A 24,090-nucleotide genomic window follows, 5' to 3' on the forward strand; every position below is an offset into this window, starting at 1 on the left:
ATTTTGGAGTCTCTGGCCAGGAGGGATTTATCGTACTGTACACAGGACAGCTATTACCCTTCCCTTTATAGTTATGACAAATACCCTTGCTGATTGCAGGCAAAACAAGAGGAATTACCTCCATATTTTCCTGTGGTTTTGTTCTATAGGCAGGCCAGGTTTTAATGGCTTCTATCTTTTAAGAGTTATGGGGAAATTATCCCACTGTTCAGTCATTAAATCCATGAGGTGGTGTACCTCAGTTTTCCCTTTACAGCAGACCAAGGTTACAATGTCTTTCCTGCTGTATTAAGCTTTAAGTTTGTTCACAGGTAACAGCTGAAAAGCATCATTACCATAAAGGATTTTTTTTCTTCAAAAATCATACACACTATACATTGTTACAGGGGTACATAGTAACATTAAATTTATTTTAATTAAAGGTATCTTGTTATACCCTGCCTTTTATTTAGACAATTTGTTTGCTGACCAGGTATGTTCTTTATCTGCAACTTCTTTGTGCGGGCAGTTCTCTCACTTCCTTTATCAGTTAGATAATTTGCATCCACACAGGCTTGGCTTTTGGATTCAAAACCATTAGCAGAGCTCAGAGACTCTGTCTTAAAAGGAACACAATTAACTTTTACCAGAGTTTTGATTACTTTTAACTCTTGCTTCCAAAACACACATAGATCTGAAAAAGAACACACAGTCTATTGTGGCTCCTTTGGAGCCCGAATAGGATTTTAATTAAGTAGCATGTTTCGTTTGCATTTCTTTTACCCCCTCTATAATATACACTGCACATGTCTGCACATTCCTTCTATACTTTAACTTTTAAAACATTAGCCATATTAATTTTTACATAAGTGTAACTGTTTCTTTTGTTCTTACAGAGTTTTATTTACCCTTATCAAAGTGACAGTCTGATTACACAGAGCCATTTTAAGGCTCAGTGTTTCTAACATTTCTTCTTTTTGTTTTGTGCACCTCACCCCTGCTGTTGCTTCAGAGGGCCACTGATTTTATTCTTTTCCTACAGCTTTCATTTGCTATTTTGTTACAAAAACAAACAGAATCCAGAATCTCTCCCTATTTTTCTGATTTTGACTGTCCTGCTGCAGTCATGACTTGGTCTTTATTTGAAAACATTTAAATTTTGTAAAGAATCAAGTTACCCCTTAAGGGTTAAATACCAAATCTCAAAGTCAACCAACACTGATTACCTGTGTCTGGCAAAAAGGTCTGTCAGTTTTGCAGCTTTGAATTAAAGAGTCAAATGGATTTTAGTGGCATTATAAACAAAACCAATTTATCTTAAACTTACAAAACAGGAGTTTTACAAACCTCACATATTCCCACAGACAGATACATACACATTTTCTCTCCCTTAACATCCCTCTTACACTGCTTTGTTTTTACATAGCTGTACATAGATTACATTACCTTTATACATTTGGGGCAGTTAAGTTCCAATAGAACCCCCCCCTATGTTCTTTTAGCAAATTTGACTCAATTGTCCATAGTCAAATTATTTTAATTAGTCTCTTTACCTGGATTATTTACAGACATTCCTCTGGAAAAGGGCCCATTTTTCCTTTAGAATGGCTGCAAAGAAACCAAGAATTCTTTTAACAAGATCCTTTTTAACATTTTCACAAAGTTTAACTGTTTAATTCTCTCTAGTCTCTGTAGAGTTAACTTTTCACTCTTTCCTTAAATCACTTGTTTATTTCCCAAAATGACACCTTTATCAACTCAGATTTCACCATTTTAAGTATTGTTCCAGGGGTTCATACTTGCACTTACTCCTGACACTATGCCCTTAGGGCTTCCAACCTGTTTTTTTTTTTTTTTTTAGTTTCTTTATCTGTTGCTTGCCTGCTTGTCTGGGCCCAATCCTGCTTTTTCCAATGAACCATTTTTGTGAGTGATATTGTGGTCATTTCACAATTTTGAAAGAAATGCTTAAGGAAAGGGCCCAGGAAGGGTGGGGGCTAGTTGAGGAGCCCACCCTCCTTGCTGAATTGGTAATGGAACACTAAAGAATCAGTTTCTGAGGCAGACAACGAAGGGGAACAGAACAAGGGGCATTTTATCCTTTTTACAATGAGAGGGGAGTATGAAGGGAGTTGGGATCGATCCGGGGTTGTTGGTTTTTTTTGGGGGGGTGTCAGAGAACAGGGTGAAGGGGAGCGCTCAGTCTGGTGGTGGGAGAGGAGGCTTTTAATAAAGCTTTTAATTTATTATTTGAATATTTGAGAGAGGTGAGTTTTGATTTTGTCCACCTACGATTTGCCTCTTCCCACCACTGCATGAAACAATTAACCTCTCCTTTAGCCAATTTAGTTTTAGGCTGACCGAGTTTGTTTTTTTTTAAGATGTCCACTCGGTCCTTGTTCCAAGGTTTTAACAGTGGCCACTGAGTTTTGGGATCTCCCTGAGTTAGCCTAGACCACTTTTCCAGAAATTTACAGGAGTCCGGACCCTTCCTAAAACTGAGCCGGCGTTCCTTTAGGGAACTGTCCCGACTTAGACGTCTGGTTACCAATACAGGAGGACTTTACACACACCAATCACACAAGAAGGAAATTCGGGTTCGTCAGAGCGATGCCCGGTGCAACACACAAAAGGAGCCCACAGGCTACTGACTCAATCGCCCTTGCTTTCACACCAAGGGTTTTACCCAAGGTGCGGTGCGGCTGCGATTGTGCAGATTTCACTCACTCAGACCGCGGGGACAGGAACCCCTTGGTCAGCCGATCCCCGGACGGAGATGGCACCCAGACTCAAACACTCCACAGGAGGACGGATAGACACAGAGACAGAACAGTCCTCAGTCCGGACAAAACACAAATAATTACCTGACCAGATTCCTGATGTCAGATCCCGGGATCCCTACCAGAACAGAGTGGGAACCAACAGGTTCAATGGCGTAGACCTCACTGTGGTCGTGCACCCTTCCGTTCAGGAGGAGGACCGCTCGGGCCAAATGCCCAGGTGCCGGCTACCACGGTCGTCCTACAAAAACGGTCAGGAATCACACAGCCCCAGTGAAGACGGTTGCCATCTCGGTGGAACCTCCAAATTGTCAAAGTTAGACTCAGGACTCATAGTTTGTCAGACCACTCTGTTTCATTAGCAGAGTGCTGTGCTAATACATTCAGATAATGTGAGCCTCCATGCAAGATTCAAACAGTCTTATTTATACAGATAAAAGGGTGCGAACTAAACAAAGGGACAGAGAGCAAAATTGTAAAATATGCATGGAGCATAAATTGCGTATCCTGCTTCCTTGTTAACTCTTATCGATCTAAGACTAATGCTTCACCAATTGCCCTTAAGTGGCAAGTTAAGCAGTTAATGTCTGCTTTCCTGCCCCCCTGGCTTGCAGCATTTCTCATTTCTACTTAAAGGTACATACAGCATTCTTTAATTCATTCTATTTCTTTAATATAATTCATTTCACTTTCACAACACACACAGACTGAAGAATTCCACTCATTAAACTCCGATGGTTTGTTTAGAATGGTCTTCCCAGGAGAACTACATTGGACCAACTGGGTATAAAGTACCCTTTGTATGACCAATGTTCATTGTCTATCCAGAAGGCATAGTGTGTGCATGTGGGTTTTGACACCATAAAGTCCATTTCCATTCATTTAGTTCTGATTGTCCAGGTATTTTCAGATCACTCTGTCCAGCTTGTGGGTAGATGTTGATGCCTTTCATGTGCCTAAATTTTAATTTTCTCTCTTGTCCTTCTGAACAATAAGATTCTATTGGAAAAAAAAACATTTTGAGATATTCAGTGCAGTCTAGGGAATTTAAAGACACAGAAATTTGAATGGAAGATGTGTGTCTAAATCCTCCTAGATCACCATGAAAATCTCAGGTGTTATTTTTCTGTACTGAGAGAGATGTGGGTTAAAATGTAATCAGCAAGTCCACTATAATTTATCTTTGCTACATAGGGCTAAATTTCCAAGAGTGCAGTTTTACTTTGAAAGGTGAGTATAAAAAGACAACTTCTTATGGAATGCACCTGCTTCCTGTGGATATTTAAAGCCATGCCCCTGGCTTTAGGAATAGAAACAAGCTGTTGATTTTTTTTTTGTCCAGTTCACTCTGCAGAGACAGACCAGCCCTGGGAAAGGGAGCTGGATTTCTGTTCATCATCGACAAAATTGTTCTTCAGAGCAGACGTGCACTTAGTATCATTTACCCGCAACTTCCTCATGTTAATATCTGTTTGGATACAAATAACTTCATCATTTTACTTTCCCAATGACTGTCAGTAAAGTTATTGTGTGACTGCCACCAAAAAATAAATAAATAAGCTCCACTACCTTATGTTGGTAGTATATTGATATCTCCCATTGTTGGTCCCTCTCTATTAATTGCATCACCTGTGCTCAGAAAGAGACTAGGCCTGTATCTCTGAAAGGTCTCTGAATCCAGACACTTTCTTCCCAAGTGGCTGTCACTAGCCATGCTGCTGATAGGAAGAGAGAACCAAAGATGCTTGTGCTACAAACAGAAGAGGTAAGTGCTGAAGAGGGATCTAATTTATTCTAAATATAGTTTACTTTTTATTCTCCAAACTGAGATTTTGGTGACATTGCAAATCCTCACTGAAACTACTTTTTTAGGTGCTCAGATACCACAGGGATAGGTGAGGTATAAGAATCTGGACAGTGTCCCTGCATAATATCTCACATTGTCTATACTTTCTCATCTGTAACTTGCTTAATTTTTTAAGCCTCACTTCTTTAAGGAAACCATAATGCCTGCTGGAGTGAATTCCTCTTGGAGAAAATTACTGTTAGATGCTTTCTCAGAGAATGTTAACTCTCTTCTTACTGGACAGAGGAAATATGGATGTGAGTGGCCGTGTAAATGTGAGTCAAGAGCTGAAAGAGGAGCAGAATTCTCAGCTCGCAAAGGGTGACTGTCACAGGGCCTCTGATTTGGGTTGAACCTCAGCATAGGTCATGCCCCCTTTTTTTGCTTAACTGTGAAGGAGCACAAAGCAAACTGCAGACACTGGCTGTGTAGGCCATCTGGCTTGCTGGGAAGTCTAGGCAGAGAACTGTGCAGCCTGGAAAAACCACTATCTTCAGGAAGAGAGATGGAATTCTCTGCCGAATTTAAACACTAAGAATTAAAGGTTGGGACACTCGGAATTTTGGTTAATAACTAAAATAATTTCAGATAGCGTTTTCTTCTTTGATCAGTCCAAATGAATTACCTGTACTTGCAAATGCTTAAGCACATCAGTAATTCACCTGGGCTACTCATTTGAGTAAAGATAATGTTATGCAAAGCATTTGCAGAATTGGGCTTTATGGAAATGCAGGTTGACATCTGGATAATTTAAATTTAATTTTCCTTCTCTGTGTTACTAACAACTGAGATGATTAAAACTCAGTATTTTGGGATCTCACTTGCTTACGCTATAAATGCTGCTCGTTTCTGTTGTGCACTGATATGAATGTTAATGTCTATAATATTTTCCAGTTACTTGGAGGGAGAAACAAAACAAACCTCATATTAAGGCCTGATTCTCAGTCACCCTAAGGCTGGTTTACATCAATGGGAAAGTGCAAAGACATCTTAAAGTAGATGTTAATTTCATCCACACTCACTTAACGATCCCTGTACACTGCCAGAGTGGTGTAAGGTGGCCCTAGTGTAAATGAGAATCAGGCCTATTACAATTAGCAATTCAGATTGTGACACCATGTGCAATCTGCTCCTGATCCACATGTTGTAGCACTTGTTTCATTTCACAATGGTGTACGTCCCACATCTGCATTTCCACATCTAATCCAAACTCTCTGGAATCTCTCTGTATCACTGAGTACTTGACCACCTCCCCAGGGGAGTCTGTTTCTGTGTCTCAGTTGCTCTGGCTGTTACAAAACTTGCCCTAATGGGCAGGTCAGGAACAGTGGGAATCACTGTGACCCAGAGAAATACAGTGGATCTCTCTGGGGCACAAGATAACACACCTGGTGCTCTGTCTGCTAGGAGGGTGCAGCATGCACTGCCTTCCAAGACTAGCCAGTTCCTTCCCTCTTTCTTGTCCCCTTTCAGAGCCTTATACTGCAGGGAGTGTTAGAAAGGAGCAGTCACTGCACTGAAAAGAGTGCAGGTTCTACAATTTTTGCTGGCCCTTATGGAGGAAACACAAAAGCCAGCACACATGTTGCATTCTCCTTTTACCTTCTTGTGCATCCTCAAAACCTATACCTTTGCCTGAACTTTTCCTTGTGCCATACACTATCCTCGTAGGCCTAGCCAAGCAAGATTCCAGGAATGGTAATAAAGCTGAAGTCTCACATATCAGAGCACAAAGCAGTGGTTCCCAGGCATTGGCCCCGATCCCTGCAGCATTCCTTGTTCTTTCTGACCTGAGCTAGTAGAAACCAGGTGCCAAATGGTATAAATTGGACTAGAAGTCAATGATCAATACACTGATTTATACCAGCCAAGGATCTGGGCCCAAGTACCTGGGCTTCTGCATGGTCACACTGAACTCTAATCCCTGGGCACTGGACCCAGTCTCCAGAGCACTCTCAGCACCCTGTGGCAAGAGACAAGGACTGAGAATTGATCCCAAGCCTGCTGCAGGACAGTGCAGAGTGCTAACCCCTATGACATGCATCTGGTCGTAACAGAACATGACCATAATGCTGTGAAAATCCTGTACTCACCCCCACATATGAATCCTGATCCTGCAGTTCTGCAGAAACAAGTTGCCTCTTTAAAAAACAAAGTATAGAATTTACACAGACAGATGTTGCAAAGAGAAATAAGTGGTGGGCAGGTGGGCGAGAAAGGAGGCAGAGGAAGAAAGAGAGGGGGACAGTTCCTCAGTCAAAAGGGAACATTTCTCTTTTGTAACATCCTTTCAGCGGAAGTTCTGGGCCACTCTGCTCTGATATCCGGGTTGCCTCATTTGTATCAACCAATGCATTAAAAAGGAGCCCTCTCTAAAATAACAGATCTTGTTCCTCGCTCATCTGCTGCAGAACCTCGAATGTGCCTTAACTTTTTGACTTGAAATATAAGCTTCCCTCTTCACCAGCTATGATTGAGGAAATAACGTATGCAGATCTGGAATTTAGTAAATCTTATGCACTGGAAAATATCCCAAAGCCTGCTGCTCCTGAGGAAAAAGGTACAATCTCTAAGGGCTTTTTTAGTTATTGTGCTTAAATTAGCTGGATTGGGAAGTACTGTCAACCTAAACTTAGGCAGAATGGGCCTCTTCTAAATTCACTCCTCTAAATCCGTTATTCTCAGTAGAGTTACACCAGTGGTGAATTTCTCCTTTTGTTTTATTGTCATTATTAATTAACAGAAGCGCAGAAGCATGCACTGTGCAGTTCAAAGCATGGAGGGAGATGTTGTCCCTCCCCTGAATATTTTCACAACGTAAGGACCCCTGCAAACTCTAATTGCTGAGAGTACTTTCTACCATGAGTAATCCTATTGACTTGAATGGGACTACCCATGGGACTGAGCAGTGTGCAAGGTAGTGTTTGTGGGATCAGGTTCTAGTGTAGAGTTTGAGAGTCTAGAGGACATACTGTGCCATCCATGGGGATTTTGGCAGAATCAACAATGGCAAGATGTTGCGCTAGATTAGGATTTTATAATTGTCAAACTCTGGTCCATGGAGGAAATAGAATCTTAGTTCTCTTTCATTTTTGACCTGCTTCTTTCTCCTGGGAGGTTGTAACATTTGGTGACAAATGATAACTCACTTTCACAGTATGGAGCATATGTGATGTCTCCATGTGAGAGGGTGAACTGAGCCAGAGAAGAGGGAAATACTTTAAATAGTCAAAGGTCCTTTTAAAAAAAGAGACCATGGGAATATTTATAAATGCAAGGAAAAAAAATGCTCAAAACACAAACTCTGTTTCATGGAGCCTTTTCCTGAAACAATGAATGAGAGATTAGTTAAATAAAAAACTCTGAAGACAGAACTTTTGTTTGCTTTGGCTCTCTGACCAGTTTGGACCTCAGAGCCCCAGGCTGTCTTCTGCAGAAGGGCTTGCATTCAGCTAGGGAAACCTCAGATCCCGAGTGAATCAAATTGAAACCACTTCCTTTTTTCCTTATCTGTCAGAGACCACAACATGTGATGCCGTCAGGCTCCAGCTTGGGGCTGTACCTTGGTAGGGAAGGTGGTAGGTTATTTTGCCTTTCAATTCAGATAAAAGCCAGATTATTTAGCAGTTTTGCCATCTCTATGAAAGTAGCAATCACCCAATGGCATCAGTGTGTTACAGGCTCTGATTCCTGGCTCAGGCAGAGGAGCACAGAGCATGATTCAGGAGTGGAATGTGCAAGAATGGCTGTAAATCATCTTTGTCCTATCCCCGATCCTGGGCCATTTGTGCTCTAAGCCAGTATCAATTAGAGCAGTATGAAGGCTGTTCCAACTTTGCTGCAGGTGCTAGTGACCATAAATGGTCATTGGAGGCAGAGCAGTTGGAGATCACCAGAGTTCAGGGAAACCACAGCGACGTCTTCTTTTCTGGATCCACCGCTTTACACCAGCCATAGGGAAGGAAGTCTGCCCCCAGGAGCATGCTGTAAGAAGACATACAGGTTTCTCAGTGCTCTGTGGACACACCTTGATTGTAGCCAGATTCTTTTCAGCATCTTTTGAGGAGGGCAATGCAACAGTTCAGAGATGGACCCATTGCAAGTCGCTCAGCCAGCTCATCTGGTGAGGAGGGAGCAGTTGTGGGGGAGGAGAAGCTCACAGGATGGGGCCTGATGGAGAGGTCCAGAGGACCAGGGGGAAGGGCAGGCGGGGAGAACTCTCCTGCAGAACCCACTCAAGGAAGGCCTTAGAGACAGGCAGTAAGGCTGCCCTCACCTCCTGGAGTATACAAAAGGAAGTATTTCTTCACACAACGCACAGTTAACCTGTGGACCTCTTTTCCAGAGGATGTTGTGAAGGCCAAGACTATAAGAGGGTTAAAAAAAGAACTAGATAAATTCATGGAGGATAGGTCCCTCAAGGCTATTAGCCAGGATGGGTAGGGATAGTGTCCCTAGCCTCTGTTTGCCAGAAGCTGGGAATGGGCGACAGGGGATGGATCACTTGATGATTACCTTTTCTGTTCATTCCCTTTGGGGCACCTGGCATTGGCCACTGTCGGAAGACAGTATACTGGGCTAGATGGACCTTTGGACTGACCTTGTATGGCCGCTCTTATATGCCGTCGAACTTGAGGGATGGAGAGCCCCATGTACTGGCCAAGCGACAGGGGCTCCAACTGTTGTACTTCAGGAGGTCTCCCCAATTCTGGTGATACCTGTCAGGACCAACTTCCGGCACACCAAGGGGGACTTCACCACCTGAACACTGAGCTGGGGGTTGTGTAGCAGAGCCTCTGTAAAGAGGTCCTCCCTCTCGGCGGCCACCATGGACCTGGTCGCCTAGACCAGCTTCCAGGTCCTGAGGATGTCCCGGTAGAAGACTGGTAGCTCAGAGAGGTCTTGCAGAAGACCCCTCAGATGGAGGTAGAAGAGATGGAGGTTGCATAGGAGCCCTCAAAGATGGTGGAGGAAGGTGTTCACCAGCAAACTCTACGCCAGACTACCTGCACCATGAAGGAGTCTCTGCAGGGCCTGAAGGTGGTAGACATGGATCTGACTGTGAAGGCAGGGCAGATCCTGTCCACCCTCTCCCAGGAGACTCAGGACCCCCACAGAGACCCAGTATAGCTTCAGCCAAAAGAACTCCAGAATTTTCTTCTGGAGTCAGGCCAAGGTACCCGGGGCTGACTCAGGATGTTTAGCTGGTGCCAGAGCATCCCCATCCTCTGTAAAGTAAGGGAAAGAACCCTAGTTAGTCAGCTCCACACCTGGGGGTGATTAACTAATTTTCTTCTGCCCAGAAGAGGCAGAGATAGGTAGGCCTTAAAAGTAGACTGAGGAAGCTCACTTGGGGGAAGAGACTGCAGAGGAGGAAGGTCTTTCAAGCAGAGAGACGTCATGGGATATGTTTTAACAGATAGAGTACAATGGTGGAAGAAAAATACAGGAGCAGGTTAGGCTTCTGCAGGGGAAGCCCTGTGTGAAGGCCAACAAGGGAACTACAGATGTTGAGAGGAGCAGAAGGGTATTAGTTTAAGAACCTGTTTGAACTTGTTTGTGTTACCCTGGAAGGGATGAACTCTTATGGACATGGCCAGAGAGCTGAGGCACAGAAGACCCAGACAGGGAGTAGGAGGAAGACTTTATCTGGGACTGGCCACTGCAGCCAAGGAAGTACCCACCAGAGCAGGTATGAGAGGCAAAGTCCTGTGCAGTGCTGCATCTATGCACTGGGGGTTACCCTAGAGGTGGAGATGCACACTTACAGGCTGACTTATCCTTCTGCATAATTTATATCAGCCTTAGGCCTGCTCTAAATTATGCCTGGCTGCAACAGTCCCCAAGAGGCCACTTCACAGCAGTGATCACTGCAGTGCAGAGGCACTCTCACCATGGTCCCTTCCACAGCCATGTTCTAGACACCTTCTTTATGTTATGGCCAGGTGATGTAGAGCTGGCTACTGCAGCTAGGGATTTCCCTGTTATGGGGATTCCCAAGTAGATGGTTAAGCAGGCTTTCGTCCTGCTTTGCATTGTCAGAACAGCACAAAGCAGGACCTGGCTCAATAAGGAGACTAGAAATACAGCTAGACTAAAAAATGTTACTTTACAGAAAGTCCTTTTGTTTCTTTCCATTACTGCATGCCGTCTGTCTTCACAGGGCCAGGCTCTCTCTGGGAGCATGTGGGCCATGGGTCTATCTACATTACAAAAATATCCAATTTTGGAGGCCCATTTACAAGACCAGTTACACCACCATTCTATTTTGAAGTGAAGTTGGGAACTAATGTGGATTTAACTGGGTCTTCAGTCTGTGCTCCAGCCTTGGACTTGCGCTAAGTGTTAATATGAACTTGGGACACAGTTACTGACCCAGCTACACTCCAAATTAAGACTGGATTGTATTTGATAAAGAGTTAACTGATTTGTGGCTAGAACTGGTGAATACTTGTTGTCAATACACAGACTTCAGTGGACCACATCAATTTACACCAGCTGAGGATCTGGTTCATAGTGTATAATATCCAATCAAAGAGTTCATAAAATTGATGTCTTACATCTTGTTGGTCTACAAAAGGGCTTGACAACTCATTTGTCATGTATGTGTAAACATTCTTTTCTGGGGGCTGGAGCTATTAGAAAGTTAAAATATTTTTCATCATTGGAGTTTTCTTTGTTTCCTGGTTGATTATCAGATAGAATAATTAATCAAACATCATATTAAATTAATTTAAAAATACAACTCATATCAGGCAGCAAAATATCAACCACCACTTTGCACTATTACATAGGGATGTAAATGAAACCTTCCTGACTGTAGCTGGTGATCATGTCCTGAAGCATGAGGATCAATGGCCCATGTAATTTTACCCTAGCTAGTGTCACAGCAGATGATATTCTTTTTTCATATACATTTCTAACCCTGTGTTCTCAACATTCTGTTTAGGGAATTCTGCTTTCATTTTCTACCTTTTTGTTCACTCTTTACAGCCTTTCGGTCAAAACCCAGCTTCTAAAATATTTTGCCATTACAAAGATTGTAATTTAAGAAGAACAAAAACCTTAAGGGGGACTGGATGGTGTCTGGAGTGGGTGAGTGGATAAATTTCAGAGTAGCAGCCGTGTTAGTCTGTATCTGCAAAAAGAAGAACAGGAGTACTTGTGGCACCTTAGAGACTAACAAATTTATTAGAGCATAAGTGGGCTGTAGTCCACGAAAGCTTATGCTCTAATAAATTTGTTAGTCTCTAAGGTGCCACAAGTACTCCTGTTCTTCTTTTTGAGTGGATAAAGTTATCATAGAAAAGGGAGGCAAGCTGATGATGAGGAAGGACATGCCATTGCTGGAGGAGAAGGAGGCAAATGGCTATTGGTTGGAGGAGATATCAATGCTGGAGTGGTAAATGGACTTCTTGTTTCCTCCGTAGCCATCGTGTTGACCAATAAGGAGGAGATACAAGAAATGATACAAAGTCTGAACTGTTATACAATAATACAAAGTGTGCTTGCTTCATTTCCACATTTATAGGCAAGGGGAATTATAACTTCCTTCACCAGCAAGGGCTGCCGCTGTGACCTGGGAAGGATTTACCCTGGGGAGGGCAGGTCATGTTTTTAGCTTTCATCTCTAATTAGGGTTCAATAAGAGCTCTGCAGACAGATTGCAGTGAGGATCCCACCCACTCTGGGGTCTGTGCTGACCATCTGTAGCCCCTGCAGTGGAAAAGAGTCTGTTGGAAACTTCTGTAGCTGCAGCCCTTTCCAAGCAGACCTCTCACCACTCGGGATCCTGCAGCAGAGTCTGTCCTATCAGAAGCTGGCTCAGTGTCTTTGTGGGTATGTGGGAACCAAGAAGTAAGGAAGAAAGGAAGAAGAACAAAGCAGCAAAATAAGGCTTTTCCAGAATGCACAGCTTTTAGTCACTGAATTCACTATTGATTTTCTTAGATTCCAAGGCCAGATAGGACCACTATGAGCATCTAGTCTGACCTCTGACATAGCACAGGCCATAGAACATTCCAAAAATAATTCCTAGAGCAGATCTTTTAGGCCATGTCTACTCTATGACTTATGTCATTCAGGGGTGTGAAAAAACCATCCCCTGAGCAACTTACGTTTTGCTGGCATAAGTGATAGTGTGCACAGCACTATGTTGGCAGGAGAGATTCTCCCACGGACATAGTTACCACCACTCATGGAGGTGTTTTTATTAAGTTGCCAGGAGAACGCTCTCCCCTCGGCATAGAGTGGCTACATGAGCGATCTTATAGTGGCGCAGCTGCATCAGTACAGATATGCCGCTGTAAGCTCGCTAGAGTAGACATGGCTTTGGAAAAACATCCAATCTTCATTTAAAAATTGTCAGTGATGGAGTATCCACCCACCCCTGGGTAAATTGTTCCAACAGTTAATTACAGTCACCATTAAAAATGTACACTTTATTCCCAGTCTGAATTTGTCTAGCTTCAACTTTCAGCCATTGGATTGTGTTATACCTCTCTCTGCATGATTAAAGAGTTCATTATTAAATATGTGTTCCCCATGGAGGTACATAGAGATTATAATCAAGTCACCCTTTAACCTTCCCTTTGTTAAGATAAAGACATTTTGCTCCTTGAGTCTACAACTAGAAGACATGTTTTCTAATCCTTTAATCATTCTCATGGCTCTTCTCTGAACCCTCTCCAATTTATCAACATTCTTCTTGAACTGTGAGCACCAGAACTGGACATAGTATTCCATCAGCAGTCACACCAGTTTCTGTTTAACATTCTCCAGAGATACAAGTGGAATGGGAAAGAGTGTACTCACCATATGATGAGACTGCATCATCTGTTTTTCCCCCAAATTCAGCACAGAAATATATATTAGCATGTCTGCCTTTTCTGCATTATTATTGATAATTCTATCATATCCATCTAGCAATGGACCAATACCATTGTCAGGATTCTTTTTGTTCCTAATATATTTTTAAAACTCCTTCTTATTGTTCTTATTTCTGCTGCCACAGATATCTCCCTATGTCCCTTGACTTCCCTTATCAATTTTCTACAATTCCTAATTTCTGATTTATATTCATTACTATCAACTTCTCCTTTATTTCAATGGTTATGTATTTAATTATTATTATTTTTTACAGCTGCCTTTAATTCTACACTAAACATTTTTTTTTAAAACTAGCACAGCCTTCTTCATCAATTGTGGGCTTATGGCATTGGGGACATCTAGTAAGGTGTTGTTTAAAGATTCCCAATTATCATTCAGTTTTTTTGTTTTGATTAAATTCTTCCTTCCAGATGGTTTGGATTTGGCTCATAATTGTTTTCAGCGTTGTGAAATTGGCCCCACTAAAGCACCAATTATATATATTACTGGTCTGGACGGGTTTTTTGCTGTTTCTGCAGAGCACCCTGCTTCTTCCCCCACATGGCGTCTGGTTGCCCTGACTTTCCTCACATTGTGCTTGGCATTGCTGCTAGGGCTGTTAGCCCTGGGAATTGTGTGTAAGTATCAATACTTTTTTATCTGGTGAATTTCAGATAAAAGATGCCAGATTGCTATCTATCTCCTGTAGTCTGAAGTTGCTGATTTAACCATTGCACAGGTACAGCATGGGCAGTGGTAATGCAAGCTTTCCAGACACACTATCACCTATGAATGTACTTTACCGTGGTTGAGCTCCAGAGTAGTAGTATTGCTGCAAGTGACAATTTCTGTAGCCCATTCACTCCTTGACCTCTCTACCTAAATTGCCACATGGAAGCCTTCTTGTGCCGTCAAGTTATGATGCTGTTTTTTGTGATATGGAAACCTGTCCCATTAGGAACTGGATGACATCCACTAATTCATTTCACATGGAACACTTATAAGGTGGGGATGTTTTTCAGTTAATACTGACCTGCGCTGGATATTAATTGGTGACAAAATGGTGAAAGGCTCTGTATCCCATTAACAAGCCAGCTTATTTTATTTAAATTTTATTTTTAAATAGAAAAATTACACTAAACCTGTGATGTTAATACTAAGGGTTACTACCCAAAACAAGGCACAAAATTTAAACCAGATGAATAGAATAATGAAAAATTAAAAAACCAACAACAAGGAGTCTGGTGGCACCTTAAAGACTAACAAATTTATTTGGGCATAAGCTTTAGTGGGTAAAAAACCCACTTCTTCAAATTCTTCAGGTTTTTTACCCACAAAAGCTTATGCACAAATAAATCTATTAGGGTACATCTACACTACAGGGGGGAGTCGATTTAAGATACGCAAATTCAGCTACGTGAATAGCGTAGCTGAATTCGACGTATCACAGCCGACTTACCTCGTTGTGAGGACGGCGGCAAAATCGACTTCTGCGGCTTTTTGTCGGCGGCGCTTACTACCACCTCCGCTGGTGGAGTTAGAGCGCCGATTCGGGGATCGATTGTCGCGTCCCGAGAGGTCGATTTCTACCCGCCGATTCAGGCGGGTAGTATAGACCAGACCTTAGTCTTTAAGGTGCCACCAGATTCCTTGTTGTTTTTGTGGCTACAGACTAACATGGTTACCCCAATACAAAAATTTAAAGTGGACAAAGGCAGGAATAATTTTGATTTGTAAATTATGAGAATACAAAATGTTTTTGTGAATTTCAGTTTTTCAGGTTTCCAGTGACTTCCAGAAACAGATTGGAAACCTCAAGCGAAACCAGGAAATTCTGCAAACAAGTTCCTCAAAAAGGCTACAAGACATGAAAGACAATTTGTGTCTGAAAGGGGAAGAAAAAAATAAGAATAATGGTAAATAGGATTGTTATGCGAATGGACTCCTTTCCTTTATTCCAGAATAGATACAGGCTGAGCAATGGTTGTATAATTTCACCTATTCTCTTCCAAGTACACCCCATTAAATGAGCTCTACACCTGCATTGAAAGGGACCACAACTAACTGTATGCAATTAGCAGAGAGGTGAGGTACAAGGGAATTCCTCCTTCATGATCCATTCAGTCCTTGTCTTCTCTGTTCAAATGGCTAAGAAAGCAAATAATTAATAATGACAGTTATTATTGTGATTTTGTGATGTTGACACCTGCCTCCTAGTAACTGAGCTGGTACTTTCCAACTGATTTCACCTGGGCCATAAAATAGTATCAGATGGTAACTGTCCACTAGTGATGTTGCTTAATGGTCTGCATAACAGCTTGGAAGATTAAGGATCAACTTTCATTCAGTTTCTCTAAGACTGGGTCATGAAGTGTGAAAGAAGTAGCATGTTCAGAGTCTGGAGAAGCAGGAATGCTTTATATCACTCAGCAATAGAGCTGGGCAACTTTTTTTTTAATAGTAAATAATCAAATGGGTGTCCAAAATTACTCGTCAACTTAGGTTGAATTCAGCTAAATTAAAAAATAAGGGGAAAAAAATAAAAAGTCAAATAAAAAAGTTTATTTTTATTTATTATACCTGTCCAGAAAGTGTAAGAGGACTGGACAGGTATTTCCCAAATTGTATTGGCAAAAACAAATAAATAAATAAAATTCAGGCTAGATAAACAAAAGGATTTAGGTGCCATTCACAAAAGCAGAGTGATTCACAAAAGCAAAGAGCATGACTGGGAGAATGATTACAGTTTAGGTACTAGGGCCCTCACCTGTGATGATCCAAGAATAGCCTCTAGCGCACTCTGCTGGGATAGAGGAGATAGAGCTTCATATCAATGCATCGGTGCAGGAAACCCAAATATCCCCTCCAAATGAGTGCCCTACCTGTTGAGGTAAGGGTTCTAAGAGGGCCTCCTCCTCTGGCCATTTTCTCAATCTAGTCCTATAAAAATGTCTGGAAACAAAACATTGTGGGATGAAGGAAACATTTTGTTCCACCCCAAACTGACTTTTTAGCATTTTTTTCCCATTTTTTCTAAGCTAACAACATTTCATTTCTAAATGAATTGTTTCATTTTTAAATGTGGTTTCATTTAACATCAAGATTTTTTTTTCAATTTTTCATTTCAGAGAGAAAATGAAAAACAAAACACTTCTGATTGGAAACTTTTTTTCAGATATTTTTGTTCAGACCCTAATCTAAAAAATGGTTTGGTTAGCTTTACTCTGCACTGCCCTCTTTGGCTAATTCAGGAGCAATATTGATTGGCTTCTAAGGTGAATTCACTCTGGAACCTCAAGGGTGGAGTACAGTAGTTGTTTGCAAAATACTAGAAAAATAAGCAGAGCTGGAAAGATCATCGGAGTCTTTCATTGTGATGCCCAGAATCTCGGGGAGATGGGAAAAGTGATTTATTTCTGACCCTGGCTCTAGTGCCTAAGGCTACCAGTGGTCTGACTCTGGGGAAGAGGGATCGATAATCATTTTATAAATAGGTCCTTAAGCACAATGGTTCACCAGTGGAAAACATGAACACATTTTGTTTTTGAAATGGACAATGGAGTTTCATTTTCACCAGCACTAGTTTTGATCATATTGTAAGAGCAAGAAATTTTCACATGCCTCCAGTAATGTCCCCTCTCTCTGAAACTGGAACCTAACACAGAGCATGAATGGGCTTTTCTAATCGAGCATCATTTATGGGAGGAAGGTCTTCAGCAAAGCAGAGGCTACTTTCATAAAGAGAAGGATCTCTGTGGAACAGCCCCTTTATGAACGTTGAGATAGTGTGTTTTTCCCAGAACTGTGCAAAAGGAATAATTGGAACAGTGCTTGAGGGAAGTCAGGTCTGTGTGTGGGTATCGAGAGTTTGGGAGGACAATTCTTTAAGTCTGGTTTCTCCCTAGGGCAGAGTTAAGATGTTAGTGTGTAGTCTGTATTGTAGGGTGGTTGCTCTAGTAGTGATGTGTGTTCCTAGGTTGAGGAGTAGAGCAGAGGTTCTCAAACTGTGGTCTGCGGACCACCAGTGGTCTGCGAGCTACATTCAGGTGGTCCTCAGATAGTTCCCTCTAAGGTGCGCGCCTGGGCAGCCACACACCAGAGAATGAAGGGCCACCCACCTAATTAGTGGATCCTCAGCAAATTTCAAGTGGTATGTGGAAAAAAAAAAGTTTGAGAACCACTGGAGTAGAGGATATGTCCTGTTAGATGCCCTGACTTTTAACCACCTTGCTTTTGTGATTTTGCCTTAGGTATGTTATGTATGGACTATCCTTTACAGATAGTATAGGAGCAGATTCTCCTTGACACTGCTATGGCAGCCATTTACACTCCCTTTAAAGCACCATTACATTGTCAGAGTGGTCTAAAGGGGCCTTACATAAAGGGCATTCAGATTCATAGTAATGTTATCAATTAAGATGGAAAAAGACTTGTTCCTGGTAGTTCATACCTTCTCCATCCCCATTCTCATTCTCTGGCCACTGCAGGATTGTTCACTTAAAAAAAAAAAAAAAAGGTGGCCTCTTTGCTGAGTCACACCAGATTTCAGGGCCAGGTAGGGTCAGTTTTCCATTGGAAGAGAAATTAATCATGAGGAGTGTGGATATTTTTAGTGCAATTGGTTTGTTTACACTAGATACACCAGGAACAGAGGTGGTCACAAACAGCATACAGACAATTCTTGCTTTCAGGACTCTCAGCCCACACATTAACGTCTGGGTCCCAGGGGGCAACTCCGCCCCAGAAATGAACTCTAGTTACAAAGATTAAGGAAAAGAGCAACTTCTCTTGCTGCTTGTAACAGCTCTATAAAAACGAACCTGAATCACAAACCTAACAACAATACAGCATCTCTTCAGAGACTGAACACTGCTCTCATGCTGAGGAGCAGAACTTGTAAGACTATGTGTAGAAGCTCGATCTGCTGACTCCTGATATAACAATGTTCTCTGCTGCTGGGTTCAACAGTTTTTACCTTCTCAGCAAAGTGAAATCCAGCCCTTCCCAATGGAGATCGTATCATACTTTCAAAGAACTGAGACTCAGTAGATCATTTCACATGGGCTAGTGATCATCTCGGGCTTGGCCCGCGGAGGATCAGTGCCATATACATGACAGCTCTGCAACTTCTATGTGCATTCAAGTCAATGGCAGTAGCCCTTGTATTCTGAACTGCTTAGGATGAGAAACAAAGACAATTTCTCTCCCTCTTTTAGGACCAAATTGTACACTCTGCCCTGCAAACTGGCAATGGATCGGAGGTGACACCTGCTTCTACATGTCAAGAGAGAAAAGGCCCTGGAAGCAAAGTCGAGAATTCTGTTCCTTACAGAATTCCACCCTTCTCATGCTACAGGACAAGGAGAAGCTGGTATGGCTCCTACCCCAGCCTCTTTTATTTTATCTGGATATAAATTTCTCATAAGCCCTCCCCCTCCCCCACAAGACAGATAAATAGCTTGTGGAACTTACCACCATAGAATATTTTAAAGCTAAGAGTAGACGTGAGTCTCTCAGATCCTGCTGTGGTTATGAACAATGGGTTTTCCACACAGGGCACTGCCTTCTGGGTGCTTTCAGGAGTAGGTTGATCAGTTCTATGGGATAACATTTGTCCTGTTCTTCTGGCTGCTAGAGGGGTTCAAGGATAGGATTTCCACACTTCCACATCAGATGGGCAGAGAGAGAGCAGGATTCACTTCTTCATTTACAATGTGGTAAAGTCGACATAAAATGTTAGCAATCTGATCTGGTAGATGTTTACACCCATGTAAATGACAACAGAAGGCACAGGACAATTGGGAATAAGGACCCTAATGTCAGGACCAGGTCATTTGTGGCCTGTGGGCCTGGAGTGAGCTGCTCAATATTGGGACTGAAGGTCAGAGATCAATCCAGGGCTGGGCCAGGCCAGCCAGCTGGGGCCACAGCTGGGTCAGGTTGGGCCACAGTCTTTCACTGAGGTCAGCAATTGTCTTAAGTGGAAGACAGTAAATCAGGGCTGGGAGCCAAGCATAGGTTGAGCCGGGAGTGTGGGATAAAGACAAGATGCACCGAGGAGCAGCAAGGTGGAATCAACAGCAGAAGTCCACCAAAGGTCTGTTATCGCTCAGACAACTTCCAGAAACAGCTGTACTCCTACCTGCCATATGCAATGCAAGGGATGATTTGGATTTGCTATCTAAAGCCCTATGTGAGTTGTGTCCTAGCTCCCTGGTAGCTAACTTCTTCTGCCATGGACTGTCACAAAGCAATTGAGGCCAGCTGAGGAGCTAGAGTTAACCATTGCTAAGTTCAAATGTCTGGGGATGGAGAGGCAGCGCATTCTAGTGGAGGAACCCAGAGTATGGAATTCATTTCCTGTGCTTCTACAAGAAAGCCATAATTTGTGGATCTTTAGGGCATAGGGCTGATCCCATGCCTTTCTTCAGGATGTTGCTTATTGGAATTGGAGTTCAGTTGTTTGGTTTAAAGTTTATAATTGGATTGGGCATAGAGTTCTATTGTTTTTGACTTTTATTTAAAAGTCACATATTCTACTAACTGGAGCACATGAATTCAGAAACTTTGTATGGGGAGCATTTTCTAAATTACAAAATAAAGAAATCCACTTTGCATTGGCGGGTGGACAAGGTAGCAGCTTTTCTAACTCTAATTTCTGTGGTTTTATGAAACTAGAAATAATATTTATTGTAAGTATTTCTTGTCAGTTTTCTCAGCTATTATATGTTGTATCATATGTCAGAATCTGTCATATTTCTAAAAGATTAAGACAAGAGTTCATAGAAATTGTTCATCTTTGCATTTAGCTCGAATATTCTTTTATCCCAAGATTACCAAAGGCATTTAGGCCCACATATTTAAAGGTATTTACCTGCTTACGTGCTCAACTTTGCAATGCTTAACTGATTAGGAAACCATATCTCATTTTCAAACAGATTTAGGCTCCAAAGTGCCCAAGTCACTTTTGAAAATGAGGTTTAGGCTTCTAAATTAGTTAGGTGTTGCAAAGCTGAGCATAGTTATGCCTAACTATCTTTTAAAATGTGGCTGTTAGAGCAGATTTGTAAAGGTGTTTATGCACCTAAAGATGCAGATAGACTCCTAATGAGATTTTCTAAAGCACTCAGGCACCTATCTCCCATTGATTTTAATGGGTGTTAGTCACTTTAGAAAATCCCACTAGGTGCCTATCTGCATAAGTACCTTTTAAAAATCTGTAAAAAGCAACAGAGAGTCCTGTGGCACCTTTAAGACTAACAGATGTATTGGAGCATAAGCTTTTGTGGATGAATGCCCACTTCGTTGGATGGGCATTGACATGCATCCGACAAAGTGGGCACTCACCCACGGAAGTTTATACTCCAATACATCTGTTAGTCTTAAAGGTGCCACAGGACTCTCTGTTGCTTTTTACAGATCCAGACTAACATGGCTACCCCTCTGATACTTTTAAAAATCTGATTCCTTGTGCTTCAGTGGTGACATTTATATCTGTCCTGCAACATTCCAATAATCTGAGAACAGTCCTGTAATACAAATCCGGGCTATATCATCACATCAGGAAGGGTGGACGCCATACCTTTGGCTGGGAGTTCTCTTCCATCACTGGTGTATATTAGTGTTTTTGTTTGAAAGGTAAGAATTGGAGTTCTTTATTTAAGTAATGTTGTTGTGATTTCCTCACAGAACCACGTACCTCCAAGAGAGACTAGAGACTGTTACTGGATTGGATTATCATGTAAATCTAAAGGGAACAACTGGCATTGGGAGGATGGCTCAGCTTTTTCAGCACAGAGAACTGATTGGTAATGATTATTTAGGGCCTGATTGTGACCCATTCTCAAGACCCCTGCAGGAGAAAAGCACAGGGTACCCCCTTACTCTCCTGTGCTGCCTACCTGTGTTCTGACAGAGACGCACAGTGGCAATAACGGCCTTTGTGAGCTGCTAATCTCCATTCTGCACAGGGCAAGGAGGGAGTGGGCAAACAAGGATGGAGACTTGGCACTGGCCCTGCAGAGCACTGGCTGGCACAGATGAGCTGGCAGGGAGGGGACAGTAATCCGAACCAGTTGTAGGGCAAGTGTGCATTATTTGCCCCCAGGGAAACTGGTGAATACACTAGGGTCATGAATATATGCATAGAATGCAAATGTCAGGACACAGTGAAATGATGCTTCATTTTTCAGGATGAAGTTCTGTGTGCTACACCCTTAATTACTAGAGTCATTTTTTAAAGAGAACATTTTGTTTGTTCTGAGTTTCCAACCTTTTGCTTAAGGAGCTTTTTGCAGACAGAGACCTCCTCAGTGCCCAGTTACAGGCCATCCTCCTTTTCCAGCAGCAACAGCACACAATGAACACTAGCTTCTGTAGTAGCTCACTCACTATGCCCTCACCCTATTCTTAAAGGGGCAGTTCCCATTTCTCTTATGATATACTGGGGGGCAGGATAGCTCAGTGTTTTGAGCATTGACCTGCTAAACCCAGGGTTGTGAGTTCAATCCTTGAAGGGGCCATTTAGGGATTGGGGGGGAAGTTGGGGATGGGTCCTGCTTTGAGCAGGGGGTTGGACTAGATGACTTCCTGAGGTCCCTTCCAACTCCATGATTCTATGTCACCATTAACACAGTTCTATACAATAATGAACTAAACACAAACAACATTAATCTATTTCAGGGCCCCCAGATGTGGATACTATCATTGTGTATGCCTATATGACAGGAAATTTGTTAAAGGTGACTGCTTACAGGAGCACTTATGGATCTGTGAGAAAGCAGCTGTCCAGCTAAGATAAAGAAACATCACCAGAAGGAACACTGGCTCCATCAGTATGACAGGACATATGCTCAGTGTATTCTGTTTTCATGTGAGGTTTTTATACTTTTTTTCAGAATTTTCAGAGTGGGGATTGAAATCTCCATTCTATTATATGCTACACCAGAACTTCTTGTTTCTTCCTCCCTCACCCTCCTCCCCCAGCATTCAGTTATGAAATTCAAGACAATAACTGGAAAGGGTCTTAGGAAGTCACTTGCAAAAATAAGCTACTGTCAGCATCAAAATACCACTGCCATGCACCAGAGAGAACACAAAATCCATCAGTGCAGTTCTGAAATGTGTAACAGATGCCAGATTGAAACTGGGAACTTCAGGCATAGCATGGAACCAGAGAAACTGGAGATAAAATGCATTGGGTTACATCTTGTGACCAGAACCCCAGGGCATAATTCTCCTGAATAGGAGATCTACCAGAGCTTTTTCTAGCTTTAAATATTGTAATAGAAGTGATGAGGCTTTAACCACTTCTCTTTGAGAGACAATTCTAGAATATCACAGATCTCAATTTTACAAGAAAGTTAAAATTAAATCCTGAGTTCCAACTTGAAAGTATTTTTTTCTAAATTTCATCACACTTCAGTTATTTTCCTCAGACAACCATAAACTAAAGGCTTTCCTATACTACAAATTTAAGTCAACTTAAGTCAATGTACAGCCAACACAATAACTAAAGTGGTGGTTCACATCCACACTATGTTCCATCTGACAGTGGTGCATGCCATGACTAGGAGTGCTTCCACTGACTGAGGTAGGGCATTGTGGGACACTGACAGCTGCAGCCCAGCAGCCCTGGGGCTGACAGCCTCAACTGTCAGCCTCCCCTCCCCCAGCTCCAGTGCTGACAGCCCAAGCTGTCAGCCAGGGGCCAGGCTCACAGCTGGAGCCCTCCCCTCTGGCCTGGGTGCTGACACTTCCAGCTCTGAGCCCAGTGCCTGGTGACAACTCAAGCTGTCAGCACCAGGGTGGGGGAGCTCCAGCTGTCAGCCCTACTCAGGGCTGACAGCCAACAGGTGATGTAAGTAACGCAGTGTCTACATGGACACTGCGCTGCCCTAACAACACCGACCTAAGCGCAACGCCTCTAGTCGAGGTGGAGTTATTATGTTGGTGTAGCGGGTGACTTACTTCGGCAGAAGCAACATTCTAGTGTAGACAGTGACATAATTAGGTTGACATAAGCCACCTTGTGTCAACCTAGCTCTGTAGTGTAAGATAGGCCTTTATCCTGTTTCTCCTTGGTGATTTTACTCATCTGATACTTTTACAAAGTTTCTTTTTTTTCAGACAGCCAGCTTGTTATTGTAACATTAGAAACAAAAAGACATTCTTTACAAAGAGTATAGAAAACCATTAAAAATATTGCTACAGGAAATCGGAATCATATACTGTGGCTGGATTTCAAAATGTCCTGGATTATTTCATGCTCATAATAACCTTTGCAATTTTACACGTCAAAATAAGGATAATAACTAGATTGCTGTAATGTGCTCCACTTGGGACAACACTTGGAGACCACTCAAACTTAAGATCGTGCAGAATGCAGCTGCCTGATTACTTAGTTGTGTTCCTTCATTATACATATATATTAGTGTGGTTGTGGTGCCTGGAAGGGTCACATTGAGAATGCTTACTCAGGGCAAACAGCAAGGAATAGGGCAGACAATCCCCCAAACTGGTGGTTTATTGTATAATTAGATTCAGCAAGCACATAACAAAACAGCTCCTATGACACCACATTGGAGAAGTCAAATACAATCCCCTTTAAGCAATCCA

General features: G+C 42.3%; 1 protein-coding gene across 1 annotated transcript; it reads left to right on the plus strand.

Moving 5' to 3' along the window:
- Nucleotides 1-4,500: 4,500 nt before the first annotated feature.
- Nucleotides 4,501-23,689, plus strand: LOC101944826 (C-type lectin domain family 1 member A-like). Its single transcript, XM_065554483.1, has 8 exons — nt 4,501-4,524; nt 4,742-4,862; nt 7,073-7,165; nt 13,905-14,111; nt 15,246-15,389; nt 18,690-18,844; nt 21,163-21,281; nt 22,156-23,689. Exons 1-8 carry the CDS (start codon nt 4,501-4,503, stop codon nt 22,271-22,273), a joined length of 981 nt encoding a protein of 326 aa, XP_065410555.1. The 3' UTR covers nt 22,274-23,689.
- Nucleotides 23,690-24,090: the final 401 nt, after the last annotated feature.

This window comes from Chrysemys picta, chromosome 1, assembly GCF_011386835.1.
Source record: "Chrysemys picta bellii isolate R12L10 chromosome 1, ASM1138683v2, whole genome shotgun sequence".
Taxonomy (NCBI): Eukaryota; Metazoa; Chordata; order Testudines; family Emydidae; genus Chrysemys; species Chrysemys picta.